Here is a 15,381-nt window from a genome sequence, read left to right on the forward strand (position 1 = left end):
TTTGTGTTAAAGCTGTCTGTGGCCAGAATGAGCAGAGAAGCCCCAGAGATGGACAGGGTAAAACATGAAAGCCATGGCCTCTATTTAGGGCAACACCCAGGTAATTTAGTTATGTTCTTTGAGGATGAGTGATTTCCTCTAGTACGAGCTTAAAGTCACAAGGAAATGGGTCAGTTTGTGAGTGTATAAAAGGGAGTTGGTGTATATAAGATGACAGCATGTAATTTCCTAGATCCTTGAGCTGCTTTCGTATTTCATTATAACAAGCAATGTGAAGTGAACAGCAATAAACAGCTGTTATAAATTTACATAATACAATGTAAACCAGTTAAGGATATAACCTATATTTCCCAAGACTTAATACAAGTAAGCTGTTTATATATTTGGATTTATACATTTGGTTTATACATTTTAAAAGCAGAGTTTACAATGAACACTCCTGGTTCAGCCCATTGCTTGATTCCTGCCATTTTCTGCTAAACAATCCTCCACCAACCCCATTGCTACCATCCTCTGTGATCCTCTTTTTTAAGGTACCCTATAGCTAAGCGGTTAAATCCAAAGAAAAACTCTAAGCATCCCTGATAATTAAATCTATGGGGCTTGTCTTTATCTCATAAACTGCTTATTTGGTTCTTTAATGAATTACTGTACTCCAACTTTTTTTTGCAGTTTTCCCAAGTTGTTTTTATCAAAGCCAATAATGAATAGTTATGTTAAAAACATGGAGCCTTTATTTCATAATGTATATTTTTGAAATATTGAGTAAGTTGTAAACTGCAGCTTATTAGCAATGAACTGCACATCTAAAAAAATATTTTTGAAAATTTAATGGAACTAATAATTGCATAAATGCTGTAATTACATTACAGACCTACTCAGGACTCTTATAATTAAATACAGAACATGTAAACTCAGACTGCATATACACCATACTGTATAGAATACATGTTTTCTATTATGCAAATGCAGTGCTCACCTTTACACTTTATAATACTTTAATAGAATCTTAATTATATGCTTTGCATTTTTAATGAAAATAAATCATTGATGTGCTTTTGTGAAAAAAATAGCTTTTTTTAGATTATATCCAGATAATGCTCCGTATAAGTGCATCTTGTTTCATTCTTTAATTAATTGATTTAAGTGAATAATTAAACTTCTTTCAAAGTTGTATTACTTATAATACATTTTGCTCACAAAAGGTACACAAAGTAATTTGTCATTCTTTATTTATGGCTATTTGCTTACAATATTTCATTAGGAACAGGTAATTTTACTGCCAAAGCTGCAAACACTAAAAAGTAAATGAATGAATCTGAACAAAAAAGTTAAAAACGACAAGTTAGATGCACAAATCAAAATGAATCTTTGTAAAGATGAAGCTTTGAAGTTTTGTGAAGCCATTGTAAAATATTTATGACTAAACAGGTGTCTATGATTAAAAACTTTCCTAACTGCATACCATATGCATGGATCCAATTGGCAGGGTACATAAATCTGAAAACAGAGGGATATAAATTTTAAGTATTTTCACTGAAAAACTTTGTTACAATAATAATACCTTCTAGGTTTGAAATTCCAAATTCTGGCACATTAAATTTCTTTTAAAAAACTTCATATTATTCATCAAATAATTTTGAAGGTGTTGTACTTTGTTGCACGAATGTTGAATATTACAGTATTAGTGGACCATTGGTGGCTCGATAGTGACTGCAGTGTTATTTTTACCATTCATTTCAATTCAAACATCATTATTATCCCCTGGGAGAAATTAGTTTTACCAGTACAACAGTACAACATAACAACTACCATCACATCAAGGGTGTCAGGACAAACAATATTCTATTTTAGCAACATATCCCACAAAAACTAAGAAAGGAAATTAGTTTACATTATTCAAAAATGAAATTGCAAAACGAATAAAATATTTTCTGGATCTTGTTACTCTCACACGCTGGGGCACAAAAGCATCTCCCAGATTGAAGTAGTGCAGATTCACATTGGACGGGATGAGCCAAACACTCCATAATGCTCTTGACCTTCTTTAGACCCCTTACCTTATATTCAGCATTTAGATTGATCCATTGCCATTGCTAATTAAATAAACCAGCCATGACCAAAAATATATTGTTAATTTTGTGTTATGCCTCTTGGGATAGAAAGCTGCAAAACCTTTCAGAGATATACAGGTATATGTCATATCTCTCAAAAAAGAATAAAGAGCCTATTTGATGTTGAGTGGAAAGTATGTCATATAACTTAAAAGAGTCATAAAGGATTTGTAATAATTTGTAAAAAGAACAATCATTCAAAGAGAAAATAGTTTTTTTACAACCCAAGCCTATATAATTTTATAAGCATAATTTATTGTAAATTTCAGTGCTAGTGTTTTGGTATAAACAGAGAAATGTCTTTTTCCTGTTTTTAACAGGATTTTGCAATTTATGAAGAACCTTCATCAACTAAAAAGAATCAACATGTGGAATCGGTTGATGCTGAGGAACAAGGCCAAACCCAGAGGTCTTACGAGCATCAAGAAAAGAATGTGCATGAGAAGACGAGACAACAGCCTGCTCAGAACAAGCCAAGCAGCAAAAAGAAATTAGAACCATCTTTAAAATGGAAGAATCTTGGTTTAACATCTCTGCATGAGTATGTAACAATTCCAGTTGTAACTATTGTTCAGATATTAGTTTTTTAAACTTGTTTGGTTATTTTATGATCAGTAGCATGTCATTAACAATGCCGGTGCCTTAAAAGAGTGATACAGAATCATACAACAACTGTTGTTGTATTATTTTAGGCATAAAGAGACACATTTTATTAAGTAACAATTGTGGAGGTATTTTTTGTTTACTGTGAATGTTGATCATTGAAAGAATGGTATTCTTGTGAAATATTACAATTCCTTAACTCAAAGCTCAAACTGAATTTTTCTGGAAAAGGAAAATGAGTCAAGTAATCAGTCTAATTTTAAGGATTATTTCAGTAAGTACAAATATATAACAGAACTGTTTCCATTTGAGAAAATATCTCAGACAGATGCTACTGAGGAATCTACTGCTATTAATGGTCTCAACAACATCTTAAGACAGATTCACAATAGAATATAGAGAGACATTGAACTGGAACATGTGCTTTCTGCTATTTCATAAAGTCATTATGACCTCCATTGATCTTTAAAAGAACTACTAGAGAATTGATTAGAAGGATTGTCACCTCTTTTTGTTTTTATGCCCATGCCAAGAAATTTCCTGAGTTTATAACAAACAGATTAAAAGCTACTTTATGGCTGAGAAATTAATTTAATGTTTCTTTATTAGCCCTATACAATTTCTTGCATTAGGAATGCATCTTTTTGCATACCCCAGCTTTTCTCCAGGGAGACAGACACAGAGACAGGTAGAGAAGCTTGGGGTCAGAGTGCAGGGTCTGCCATTGTACGGCGCCCCTGGAGCAGTTAGGGTTAAGGGCCTTGCTCAGGGGCCCAACGGAGTAGGATTCCTCTGCCGGCCGCGGGATTTGAACTGGCAACCTTCCAGTCACAGGCGCAGATCCTTAGCCACAGAGCCACCGCTCCGCCCCAAATATATATTTATCATATATTGTAATGAATGGATGTTAATATAAGAGTAAATCTATGTACAGTATATCTATTAATTAAAGAATTTGATTTCAGGGATAGAATCGACAATGGAAAAAAGAGTGGAATGTATGAGAAAAATATATCGCCCGAAGCCTCACCTATCAGTCCAGAGACAAAAAAAAGGGCAAACCTTTCCTTGTCAGTCTCTTCCAGACAACACTCATCTCCAAAAACGTACGTAATCTGTGAGTTAAACATGTTCATGTTTTATTATATAAAAACATTTGCCTATTATATCTACATATATTTCATAGAGGAATCAGCTGTGCCTGACATCCGATACATTACACGAATCATTGTAATTAAATTATCTTTACCAGACTTAAAACTTTTGAAGGGTTGGTCATTCTTATTAAAGCTAGTATAGTTTAAGGTTTCTGTTTTGTGTCAGTAGCCAGAAGAAAATGTCCTTATAAATTACAATGTCTGCTTTGCTGTGGTATTTTCTAAATGTAAGTTATGATTTGATCCTATCAGTTTTTGTTTGATCACAGTATGAAGATTGGTGGAAAAGCACACTTAAATAGGAACAAAGTGTTATATGCATTCATTCCTGTGCTTCCCCCTGTGGATTTTCTGTATTTAGGTAAATTCAATCTGGCAGATGTCACCAAAGAGAACTATCTAAATTACTGTGCACATCCTTTTTTATATACACCTCTGTTCTGTAATATGTGTTTATGAGCTCTTAAGCTACTGTATATTGTTTCCTACGTAAAAATATGAACATAAGGAACAGAAAATTGGACTATTCTTTCTGCACACTCACCTATTGAGATCCTCATAAACAATGACAAATGTAAGTATTGGGACAGTAAAGTGAAATTTATCAGTTTTTCTGTGTGCTAATGAAATATATATTTCAGAGCAAAAATAAATATGAGGCAAAAGTACAGAATGTCGGCTTTAATTTCTCGATAGTATTGTGCATGCATATTAAACCCTATTAGAACAAAAAATATTTTTTATTCTGTCCCCACCAAATTTCACATGAGCATAAGTATTGGGACAAAATAACTCTAAGTCAAGCTAGTATAATGTAATTACAAGCAATGATTCCTACATTTCTGTGACCCATCTACATCATCAGAGTCTTGATCTTTTCCTTTGAGATGTTTTTCCAAACCTTAACGGCCTCTAATTTCAGATGTTGCTTATTTATGGAGTTGTCTGACTTTAGTTTCTTCTCCATCAAATAAAATGCATGCTCAATTGGATTCAAAGAAGATTGACTTAGCCAGTTCAAAAGTTTCCACTTCTTTCTGATGAACCCTTTTGGGTTATTGACTTGCTGCAGGGTGACTTGGCAACCAACGAATTTGAAGATATTTTCTGGACATGGGCAAACAAGATGTTTGTGTATGCTTTAGAATTCATTGACATCATCAGTAAAGACCAGTGAGTCAGTTCCAGAGGAAGCCATGCATACCCAAGGCCTAACACTACCTCCATCGTGCTTCACAGTTCAGGAGGTTACTTAGGATCATTTGCAGTTCCTCTCTTTCTCCACACTTTTGCCTTTCAGTCACATTGGTAGATGTTTGTCTCATCTATCCATAAAACCTCATTCCAAAACTTTGTTCCTTGTTTGCAATCCTTGGCTATTATTTAGGGGGTTTTATTGTTGATTTTGCGATGCCCAATCTCTTTGCAGTGGTTCTAATTGGAATTTTCATTCATAATTGCTTGTTTTCTATTATAAACACTCTGTAGTTTCCATCTTGGTTTATACCTTCTAAGTCAAGAGGCAGACCTACAGTAAAATATAAAACCCAGTGGCTGGATCCAAGATTACATTCATAGCTCTTTTATATTTTTAGAATAAACACAACATGGAACACCGAGCAATTAGGAACATCTGTCAGCCAATTATCCCAGTACTTGTGCTCACTTGAAATGGGGGTGATTGAACACAATACATGACATCGTTCTAACATGGCTAAACATGTATGTGAAATAATAACCAGAAAAAAAGATGAAATTCTGTTCTTTTGCCTCATTAATCTTTTATCTGAAATACAATTTTTAGAACAATGCAAAAGTGACAAATTACACTTCATTGTCTAAATACAGTATGTATGCTTTTCAGTGTAAAGTAGTTTGTGCATCATGGGATAGGGACATACCTCTTACGATGGAGACATTTCCGGGGACATGATTTGGAAGTAATGGAAAACAAAAGTTTGGGTGCAATGATAGCAACCGGCAAACTACAGTAATGAAATACAGTTACAACTCTATTTTCAGACTAAATGTAGCTGACCAGTCCAAGTGCACTTTACAATTTTAATTTTAAAGAAACTTTATTATTTGCTTTATTTTTCCCAGGGCAGCAATACACATTTTATATATCTATAATACTTATTCTTGAAAACAAATTTTTGTACTGCACAGAAATATATTACTGAAATCAAAAGCATGCATGTTTGTTTTACAGAAAATGCAAACAGGTCTCAGTGGAGGCCTATTTCTCAAATTATAATGTAAATTAATATTTATTGACAATCAGATGATTCATATAACACATTTAGCATCATCATCTCTAAAATAAAACGGTTATAACTATTTTAATTGCAATAACAGATCGCAGTATTCTAATAAATGACCACATAATATTTCAGGAATTTCAGTCAAACTTTCTTTAGAAATGCATTTAGAATGTCTGTCTGTTTGCTTTTAAATATTTTGTGATTCTAAAAATATGATGTAATTTATTGATTGATCTGACATTGAAGTAAACCCATTATTCTATATTATATATACTGTAGTAAACCTATAGTTGTGCTGAATGCTTGCATTTCTACCTTTAATTCTCCACACTTTATTTCTCTAGATCCTTGTACAGCATTTATGATGTTTAGATACCAAATTAGTATGTTCATTGCATCATTACTACATCCCCTACATTACATCCTGCTACATTATTGAAACATCTGGAAATTGGAGGGCTAACACTGCACATTATGCTTAAAGTGCAGAGTGTTGTAACAGAACCAAAGAATGTTTATTTGGTTTTAGACTTTCACAAACTGAGTTGTGGACCAGCACCAGTCCAAGATATTGTTAAGAACCACTTTGTCAACTAGCTTTGAATATTTCAGTTCTGAAAATACTTACTGAATGTATTTTATTTCTTTAAAGAAGTAAGACCCCTGGAGGAAGACCTGGTACTGAAGAGTTCAGTGAGAGCTCTACAGAAAGTGAAGAAGATGAGGAGCAGCCTGACCGCAGACAAGAGACAAACACAGACCTACCCTCAGAGTACTGGCAAATTCAGAAGCTGGTAAAATACTTAAAGGTAAGTGATTTCCCTTTCTCAGTGCCATCAATTGCACCGCTACATAATTCTAAGGATCAGTCACAGGAGTTCTGCTTGTAATTATAACCATTAATGATTAAGATTAATAGCATCTGTGTTATATCTAACCTACTTTACTGTATGCAGTACATATACTGTATACATATTATTAACAGTACATGGGTCTTCCTATTTTAGAGTGTAGAGTAAATCTGAATCTTCCTTCTGGGTTCTGTCAAATTAATTCTGTTTTCCTGTGTTTTTTTCCATCTTCATGTTTCTCAGTTCGAAATTCACTGCCATGCGGTGTGCATTTGCTAAGTATTTATAATACTGTTGTTGACACTTTCTGACAACAGGACCAATAGCTCTTGTTAGAGTTGCACCTGCTTCTCTGCATCCCTTTTTGCACACCTGCAAAGGGTTCACAGGCTTAGTAATTTTTAATGGATTCTTCTTGCTGAGGTTGATAAGTAAAATATTTTCTCTGCATCCTTGGATGTACACTTTAATATTACATTTCTGCTTTCAGCTTTCAGTTTATCATTTGAAGATAAAACAGTTTGATTTAAGTTGCAGAATTTTGATTGAACTAGTTTAGCTTTTCTGCAAAAACAATATAAAAATTAAATTTATCTGAATGTTTTGATACCAAGCTAATAAATAAATATCTGACAAACTGACATTTCAAATTTTATATCTGTGTCCTTAGCTGTTCATGATCATTTCACAAAAATTTGAATTGACATACTGTATATGAGGTACTTATTTTAAAAAACAGTGCATTGTTGTAGTGTGTTGCTGAAGTGGTTAGCCTTTTTCTTTGTTTTAGTTTTTTTGTTTTTGAAAGTGTTAGACATATATTAAGGTATGTAAGAATACATACTACATTACATGTAAATCAGAATTTATGATGGTTGTAAGAAAATGTAAATTCAGCTTCATCAGTGTATTATTATGAATATTTATGAAGGGACAATGCATGCAGGAGTTATTGTTGAGTCATGTGGTCATGGCCTACTAATAGTCCTACTAGAAGGGCTTTGTCTACGCTGAAGGCCTGTTAGGCTTCCTTCACCCTGTGTGCTCAGTAAATGGACTTTGTCAACTAAGTCTTCAATAGCAGGAAAGGAGGAAGATATTCCTCCTGGAATATTTCAATGGTTGTTCTGGCAGAAAAAACTATAGAAGAATGAGACGTCCTGTTGTCTTGTTTTCCATGCTGTTCAATCAAAGTTATTTACTGTCAGGATATACAGAATGTGTAAGCTGGTGTGCAATAGTTTCTCCACAATAAAAGATGTCATGAACAGGTATCCAGAATTAGTCTTATTATCCATCTTCGTTAGGAAGAGAGTCATCCTTGACTGCAAGAGATAGTCAGTCACATAACTTCTATTGATGCTTGCCAGTGACAGTAACTCAATATAAAGCGTTTGCTAATCCTCCTGTTTTGGTGTCGTGTACACTGTTCATGACAGATCAATGGTATAAATCAGGACGAGCTGTGGATATTTTAGGGTTAAACTCCAAACATGATAAATATAAATGTTTTCAAGTAAAATTCTTTCAAGTAAGCAGAAACGCTTTATATTTTGGGAAAAATGGAAAACAAAAAAATAGTCCTTTTGGACAATAGGAGGAGACAAAAGTTTAAAAAAAGCTGTCAGCGCCCAGTGCTTTCAACATTCTAGGTTATTAGAATCAGATGTCTTCGCTCATTGCAGGTTACTTGGAATTCTGAGAACATCTTTAGCATTAGCAATGCATTTCAGATGATTGGTCTTCAACAGGATGCATTCATAACCTGCACTTACCAGCATTCTGTCTGTCTGGAAACCACACTGTGAAGTTATTTATGGGGGTTTTGTGCAGTAGTCTTTTTATATCATTACCATCAGAAACTAAAATGTATCCTGAGCCAAGTTAAATATCTGTTTTATTTTAGGAGAAGGAATATATTTTGTGTGTATATAGGCACACATTTGTATTTCAGAAAAATGTGGATTTTCATAAAACAACATACAGTAATCTATATTTTGTTTCATTTACATTTTTCATTTAAATATGTTCTTGAAATCCTATCTTAAAAAGTGACAAAATATAAAATCTTCAATTTCTAACATATGTTATTCAGTCAAATGCAATATACAGTTGATGATAATAATAACAAATCATTTTGTATTATAAGTGGTTTTCAAGGAACTCAAAGTGCTGTAAAGTAGCACGTCATGCACAAAGAATCAAAAAAGAAAATGAACAGCAAACTGATATTGTGAAACCAAAGAGTAAAAGTAAACTACATATTATAAGGTTCAGCGAAAAGATAGGTCTTTAAGCAAGTTTTATACATTTTGACAATTGCAGCCTCTTGAATAATCTGGGACAATACGCTTCACAGATGTTGTGCTACCCTCAAAGCTCTTTCAGCCATTGTGGGGGGGTCTGGTATTTGGGAGATGCCAAAATCAGCAGATCTCGGATTAAGAGCTGGATTACACTCAAAATTTAAAACCTTAAAATAGACATGTGCTTCAAAGGACAACATGGGGTCAAACGTAACATTGCAGTCTTTAACTGGCATCAAGAGTTCCATTTGAATACTGTCAACATCACTGAAGTCACCAGCTTTGAGAAGCTTATGTTGAGAGCCTATGATCTTAATCAGAGTTTATCTTTATAAAATGATGTTGCATCCATATCATAATATCACACAGACCCTCACAAAGAGTGGAATTAACCTGAACAACCTTTCAATAATGTCCCATTTTGTGAAATTACAAAATTATACACAGTATTTCAAAATATTAAATATGTAAATCTTTTTTGTAAACTCTTAACAGATCTGCTCAGGTTTTTTCAAGTTGCTTGGGAATTGCATATGAACAGCAGTTTTCCACAGTTTTTCAGTAGGATTCAAGACTGGACTTTAACTAAGCTACTCAAGGACATTAATGCTGAAAGGAGTATTTTTGTCCCAGTTGTAGGTCTGAAGCAAGTTTTCCTGTAAGATTTGCCAGTACTTTGCTCCTTCTATGTTTTCATCAGTCTTAACAAACTTCCCGGTCCCTGCTAATGAGTAGCAGAACTTTAACATAATGCTGCCATCGCCATTCTTGACAGTAGGGATGGTATGACTGAGTCACACACTCTACCTCTGAAGTTTACTTCAGATGTAAGGCTTTGCAATTAGAACAAAATTTTGTTTTGTGTGACCACAAAGCCTTTTGTCACATGTTTGCAGTATCACTTAAATGCAAACTCCATGCAGAATTTGAGATTTATTTTCCACTCAAATCTACAAGCCAGCTTTGTAAAGTGGCTGCGATATTGTTGACTCATAGACATCACACACCCATTCTAGCCATTAAATTTGCAGATTTTTCAAAGTCACTGTTGGACACAGTTGCATCCCTAACGTGTTTTCTCCTTGCTCAGCTGAGGAAAGTCAGCCAGATCTAGGCAGTCCCTGGGTAATTATTAACTTCAGTTTTACATTTTTCTCCTGATCTATGCTTTTCTAAATCTTATGAATCATATGAACCAGTGTTATTGCTCACAGAGACCACTCAATTCCATGACTGGGTAATGAAATTTTGTGCACCAAAATTAATTTGGGTTTAGGAAAGGGCTTGAATAGTCGTTCAGTCATGACCTTTTCATATTTTATTGCATATTTATTATCCAGTTATTCTTACTTTTTGCTTAGAATGTGTACATTAAATTGTGTATATTGTATAACAAATACTAATTTATCCATAGTGTCAAGCAGCAACCTTCAAGTGTCTGAATACTTTCGCAGTGCACTATATACAGTATGCAGTAGACTTGGTTGTAAATAAAACATTATTTTTGTTCTCTGTAAATGAAATGTGTAAAACAACTAGGACATATAAAGTGCAGTCTGTAAGTACAGTATTTGGACAGTGACGTAATTTTTGTTGTTCTGGGTATGTACTCCAGCACATTGGATTTGAAATGAAACAATGACTATGAAGTTAATGAAGTGCAGAATGTCCATAGCCCTCCAATTTTATGGGACTAAAAGTAATTGGACAATTGGCTGCTCAGATGTTTCTTGGCCGGCTGTGTGTCGTTGCATTGTTAGTTTATGCACAAGAACTAATGACTAACAAAAGGTTTAGATTAGAGTTCATTCTAGATGTGGCATTTGCAACTGGAGTCTGTTGCTGTTGCCTCTCAACATGAAGACCAAAGAAGTATCAAAACCAGTAAACCGGGCCACCATGAAGCTGAAAAATCAGAATAAATCAATAAGAGACAAAGCCAAAACATTAGGTGTGTCAAAATCAACTCTTTGGTACATTGTTAAGAAGCAAGAATGCACTCGTGAAAACAACCTGGTAGACCATGAAAGACCACTGTAGTGGATGACTGAAGAATACTTTCTATCGTGAAGAAAAAACTCTTTTTGACAGTTGAACAGATCAAGAACACTCTCAAGGATGTAGGCATAGATGTGTCAAAGATTACCATAAAGAGAGGAATACACCAGCATAATCTCAGAGGGTTCACCACAAGATGGAAACCACTGGTAATCCTCAAGAACAGAAAGGTCAAGTTACAGTTTGCTAGAAAGTACATAAAAAAGCCTGTAGAGTTCTGGGACAAAGTCTTCTGGAGGGATGAGACGAAGATGAACCTGTACCAGAATGATGGAAAGAGGAAAGTGTGGAGAAAAAAAGCAACTGCTGATGATCCAAAGCATATCACCTCATTAATGAAACATGGTGGAGGTGGTGTCATGGCTTGGGCATGACTGCATTACAGGCCTGGCAGAGCATCACCAGACATGGTGATGTCTATGGTTTGCAAACTTCAGGATTTGCAACCAAGTACTAAACATGACAATTTTATTTAAGATTATGTTAATGTGTCCAATTACTTTTGGTCCCCTAAAGTGGAGGGACTGTGTATAAAAAGGGCTGTTATTACTATATGGTTCATTGGAGTGGTGGTTCTGTGGCTAAGGATCTGCACCTGTGGCTGGAAGGTTGCTGGTTCAAATCCCAAGGCCAGCAGAGGAATCCTACTCTGTTGGGCTTCTGAGCAAGACTTTAACCCCAGCTGCTCCAGGGACGCTGTACAATGGCTGACCCTGCGCTCTGACCCCAGGCTTCTCCCTCCCTGTTTGTGTGTCTTATGGAGGGTATGGTTATGCAAAAAGACACATTCCTAGTGCAAGAAATTGTATAGGGCTAATAAAGTGATCTTATCTTATAGATGTCAATACCCTCAAATTGAAGCTGACATTCTGCACTTTTATAGTCATAGTCATTGTTGCATTTTAAATCCAATGCGCTGGAGTAAAGAGCCAAAACAACAACATTTTGTCACTGTCCAAATACTTATGAGCTGCACTGTATATTTTGAGCAGGAGCATGTGGTATGTGGGATGCATGAATTGTATGAATCTATTGTGTTATAAGTTACCTGATTACCTAAAACATTGGCTCTCCTTCATATATTCAATATCAATGTTGGTATCTTAGACATGGTGTCATCTTCTCCACCTTATTAGAGCTCTTCAGTGTGACATAGCTAACTCTGATATTTTTTTTTATAAGTAATCACAATGATACATATTATTTTCATTCTGTCACAGATGTCTGGCTATCTGTTGAAATTTTGTTCATCCAATCAAAATAGTACATTTATACTGGTTGCAAATTTTCCTTTTTGAGTTATGTTTGTCCAATGGTCAAGTTCAAATTTAAAGGATGAGGACTGACAAAGTCTGCAACATATTTTAAAACCTTTTGCTTTCTGATTATGATGATTTAAATATCTTATGATCTCATTGTCAACCTTATCCATGGTGATATCTAATTAAAATTCCTCCTAATCGTTGTGCAAATCTCATCAGCAGCTACAGGAAACATTTGGTGCAAGTTATTGCTGCTAAAGGAGGTTCTAGCAGTTACTAAATACAAGAGTTCACATACTTTTTCCAACCTAGATTGTGATTGTTTAAACGATGTGTTCAGTACTGACAAGAAGAAGTACAGTACAATTGTTTGTGTGTAGTTTAAGCAGATTGTGTTTGTCTATTATTGTGACTTAGTTGAAGATCAGACCACATTTTAATGAGTAATTAATGCAGAAATCCAGGTAATTCCAAAGGGTTCACAAACTTTTTCTCACAACTGTATATCCAGTGCAGTAAGTAAAAAAGGCATTCATTGGAACATAAGATCAACGAAGGGTGTATGTGATTTGATTGCGATCATGTGAGGAAGTCAAAGAGTGGATAATGCACCCAAAACATTTAGCTCTAGCATGACAAATTTGTGAGTTCTTTGACTAGTTCTAGTCACTAGCTCTGTAACTTGAAAATGTGTAGTGAATAACTTGTCAAACTTATGAATATTGGTTTCCTTGTTATAGTGTTCCTTGTACAAAATATATAGTAAAGATGAATGATTATGCAGTCATTCCTTGGTGATGACTACATAATGTTATACTACATACTGTGTACTTACTATAGCTAATATACTTATTAAGAGTTTTAGCTTTTGTAGCACCCACATTTTCTTTACTTAAAGGTGTCTTTCCATATGGGCTGTGAAGCCTCAGAACATTTTTTTTAAAGTTTAAAGCTAATTGTTTCTCTCCAAACAATTACAGACAATTGAATTTAGAAACCTCACAAACCTCACACTGAGTCCAGAAATGTTCAGATTTTAATTCTGAAAAATGAAAATGTTTCACTAACAGAAGCTTTTCTCCTTTGATGGCGAAATAAATCTAAATTTCTGGACTTTGAAAGAATGTGGTCAGTTTTCTTTGTTTGAATCATTTTTTCCCTTTTCACATCCAATTTTGGCACTTGTTATTATGCAGACGATCACATCACTGCACCACCATACTTAAATGGGAAAACTGAAAACCACATACATCCTCTGAAATGTACTTTGCCAAGCCAGTTACTTCTTTTTGCACTGGGAATCTGAAATACAAACATTGGAGCTTTCAATTCCAGTAAGAGGACAAACATACTGTAGCAGAACTGATTACTGTACAGTCCTGCTTATACCAAGCCAGTGACAGATCTCATCCCATACTGTCAATGGGAGTATGATACTCCCAATAATTTCTTCTTAATCCTTCATATCAATAACAAATATTCCAGTTTATTATTTATTTACTTTTTCATAGGAGGATCTGTCTTTTGATAAAGGGCTTTGTGATTCAGATCATGATAAATCTGTGTCCTACTAAATTTGTTTTCCACATTCCTCATGGATACACGCAAGGAAAACCAAAAGTCCAAGTTATAATGACTTAGCAAAGCACTAGTGCTAGTGTAGCGCTTGATTAGCTGAAAGTTAGGCCAAAGTATTACTGCATGCGTGTTGCTCTGTAATATTGGAACCATACATTGCACTGGATTTCAGCACTACTAACATGTGACAATGCTCATTAAGATTTCTCTAACAAGTGATTTTCTTTTTTTTGATTGCACAAAGACTTTTTTCTCAGCACAATACTAGAAGCAAATGACAAAACCATGGATTAGTTGTCAAGGCAAAGGAAAAGTGCAAAAATGTGCAGCATAATAATTTAAAATGTTAATTATGGATTGTGTGTAAATAGTATAATTTATATTTATAGTAAATAGTATAATATAAATACTGTAGGACTGTCACTGTTACCTGGAAAGTGTGGGATTTATCAGGTTACCAAAACGTACTGAAACATGCAGGGCTAATGATTGCTGAGGATACATTAATCATAAATTCTGTTAATCTGTCTACAACAATACTTATACATCTTTCAGCAAATGTTCATCGCAACAAAAATATTTATTTATATTTTACTGAACAGCTTATTTGGCTGACTCTTTTATTCAAACTGAAGTACCTGGCACAAGGGTACAGTACAACAGCATTTTCTTACCTGGGAAACTGAATGTATTTTCTTCTAATTACAAGACCAGAAACCTAATGGTGGCTCAAAGGCAGTGTTTGTAATGGTGATAATTCAGTTGGTATAGAGATATCCTGATAATAGTGGGGTCATAAGAATGCAGTGTGCTGTTTTTATTATTTATTTGAACATGACAATCAATAGAATCTACATTACCTGAAAATACCTGAAAATAGGTCTTTGAGCTATTGAAGACCAGTGCCATGCCAATTAATTACATGAAATACTGTTTTTGATATTTTCTTTCAGACCTATGTGCATCAATTTGAATTTTGTTTCATTGTAATCAAATTGAATACTTAATAATGCATAGTAGTAAGTTTCCTCTTTAAGAATGTGTTTAAGAATTTTTGCCTTCTCATACATTGGTAATTGACTGCATTTCTCAACACCCAAAAAGATTTATGAATCTCCTTCATACTTTCCTTAGTTTGTAATGTGTGATATTTAAAGATATTTTTCCTCAGGATATAATTTATGAGGA

General features: G+C 34.4%; 1 protein-coding gene across 6 annotated transcripts in view; it reads left to right on the top strand.

Moving 5' to 3' along the window:
- odad2 (outer dynein arm docking complex subunit 2) overlaps positions 1-15,381 on the top strand; it is a 66,080-nt gene that overhangs the window by 14,715 nt on the left and 35,984 nt on the right. For 5 of the 6 annotated variants that reach the window (XM_015354058.2, XM_015354059.2, XM_015354057.2 and 2 more), the window contains 3 exons: positions 2,435-2,655; positions 3,683-3,823; positions 6,791-6,947. In XM_015354058.2, the coding sequence (XP_015209544.2) occupies positions 2,435-2,655; positions 3,683-3,823; positions 6,791-6,947 (519 nt within the window). The remainder of the gene's footprint in view (positions 1-2,434; positions 2,656-3,682; positions 3,824-6,790; positions 6,948-15,381) is intronic. The other variant, XM_015354056.2, reaches the window with a different exon arrangement.

The sequence above is a fragment of the Lepisosteus oculatus genome, chromosome 6 (assembly GCF_040954835.1).
Source record: "Lepisosteus oculatus isolate fLepOcu1 chromosome 6, fLepOcu1.hap2, whole genome shotgun sequence".
Classification (NCBI taxonomy): domain Eukaryota; kingdom Metazoa; phylum Chordata; class Actinopteri; order Semionotiformes; family Lepisosteidae; genus Lepisosteus; species Lepisosteus oculatus.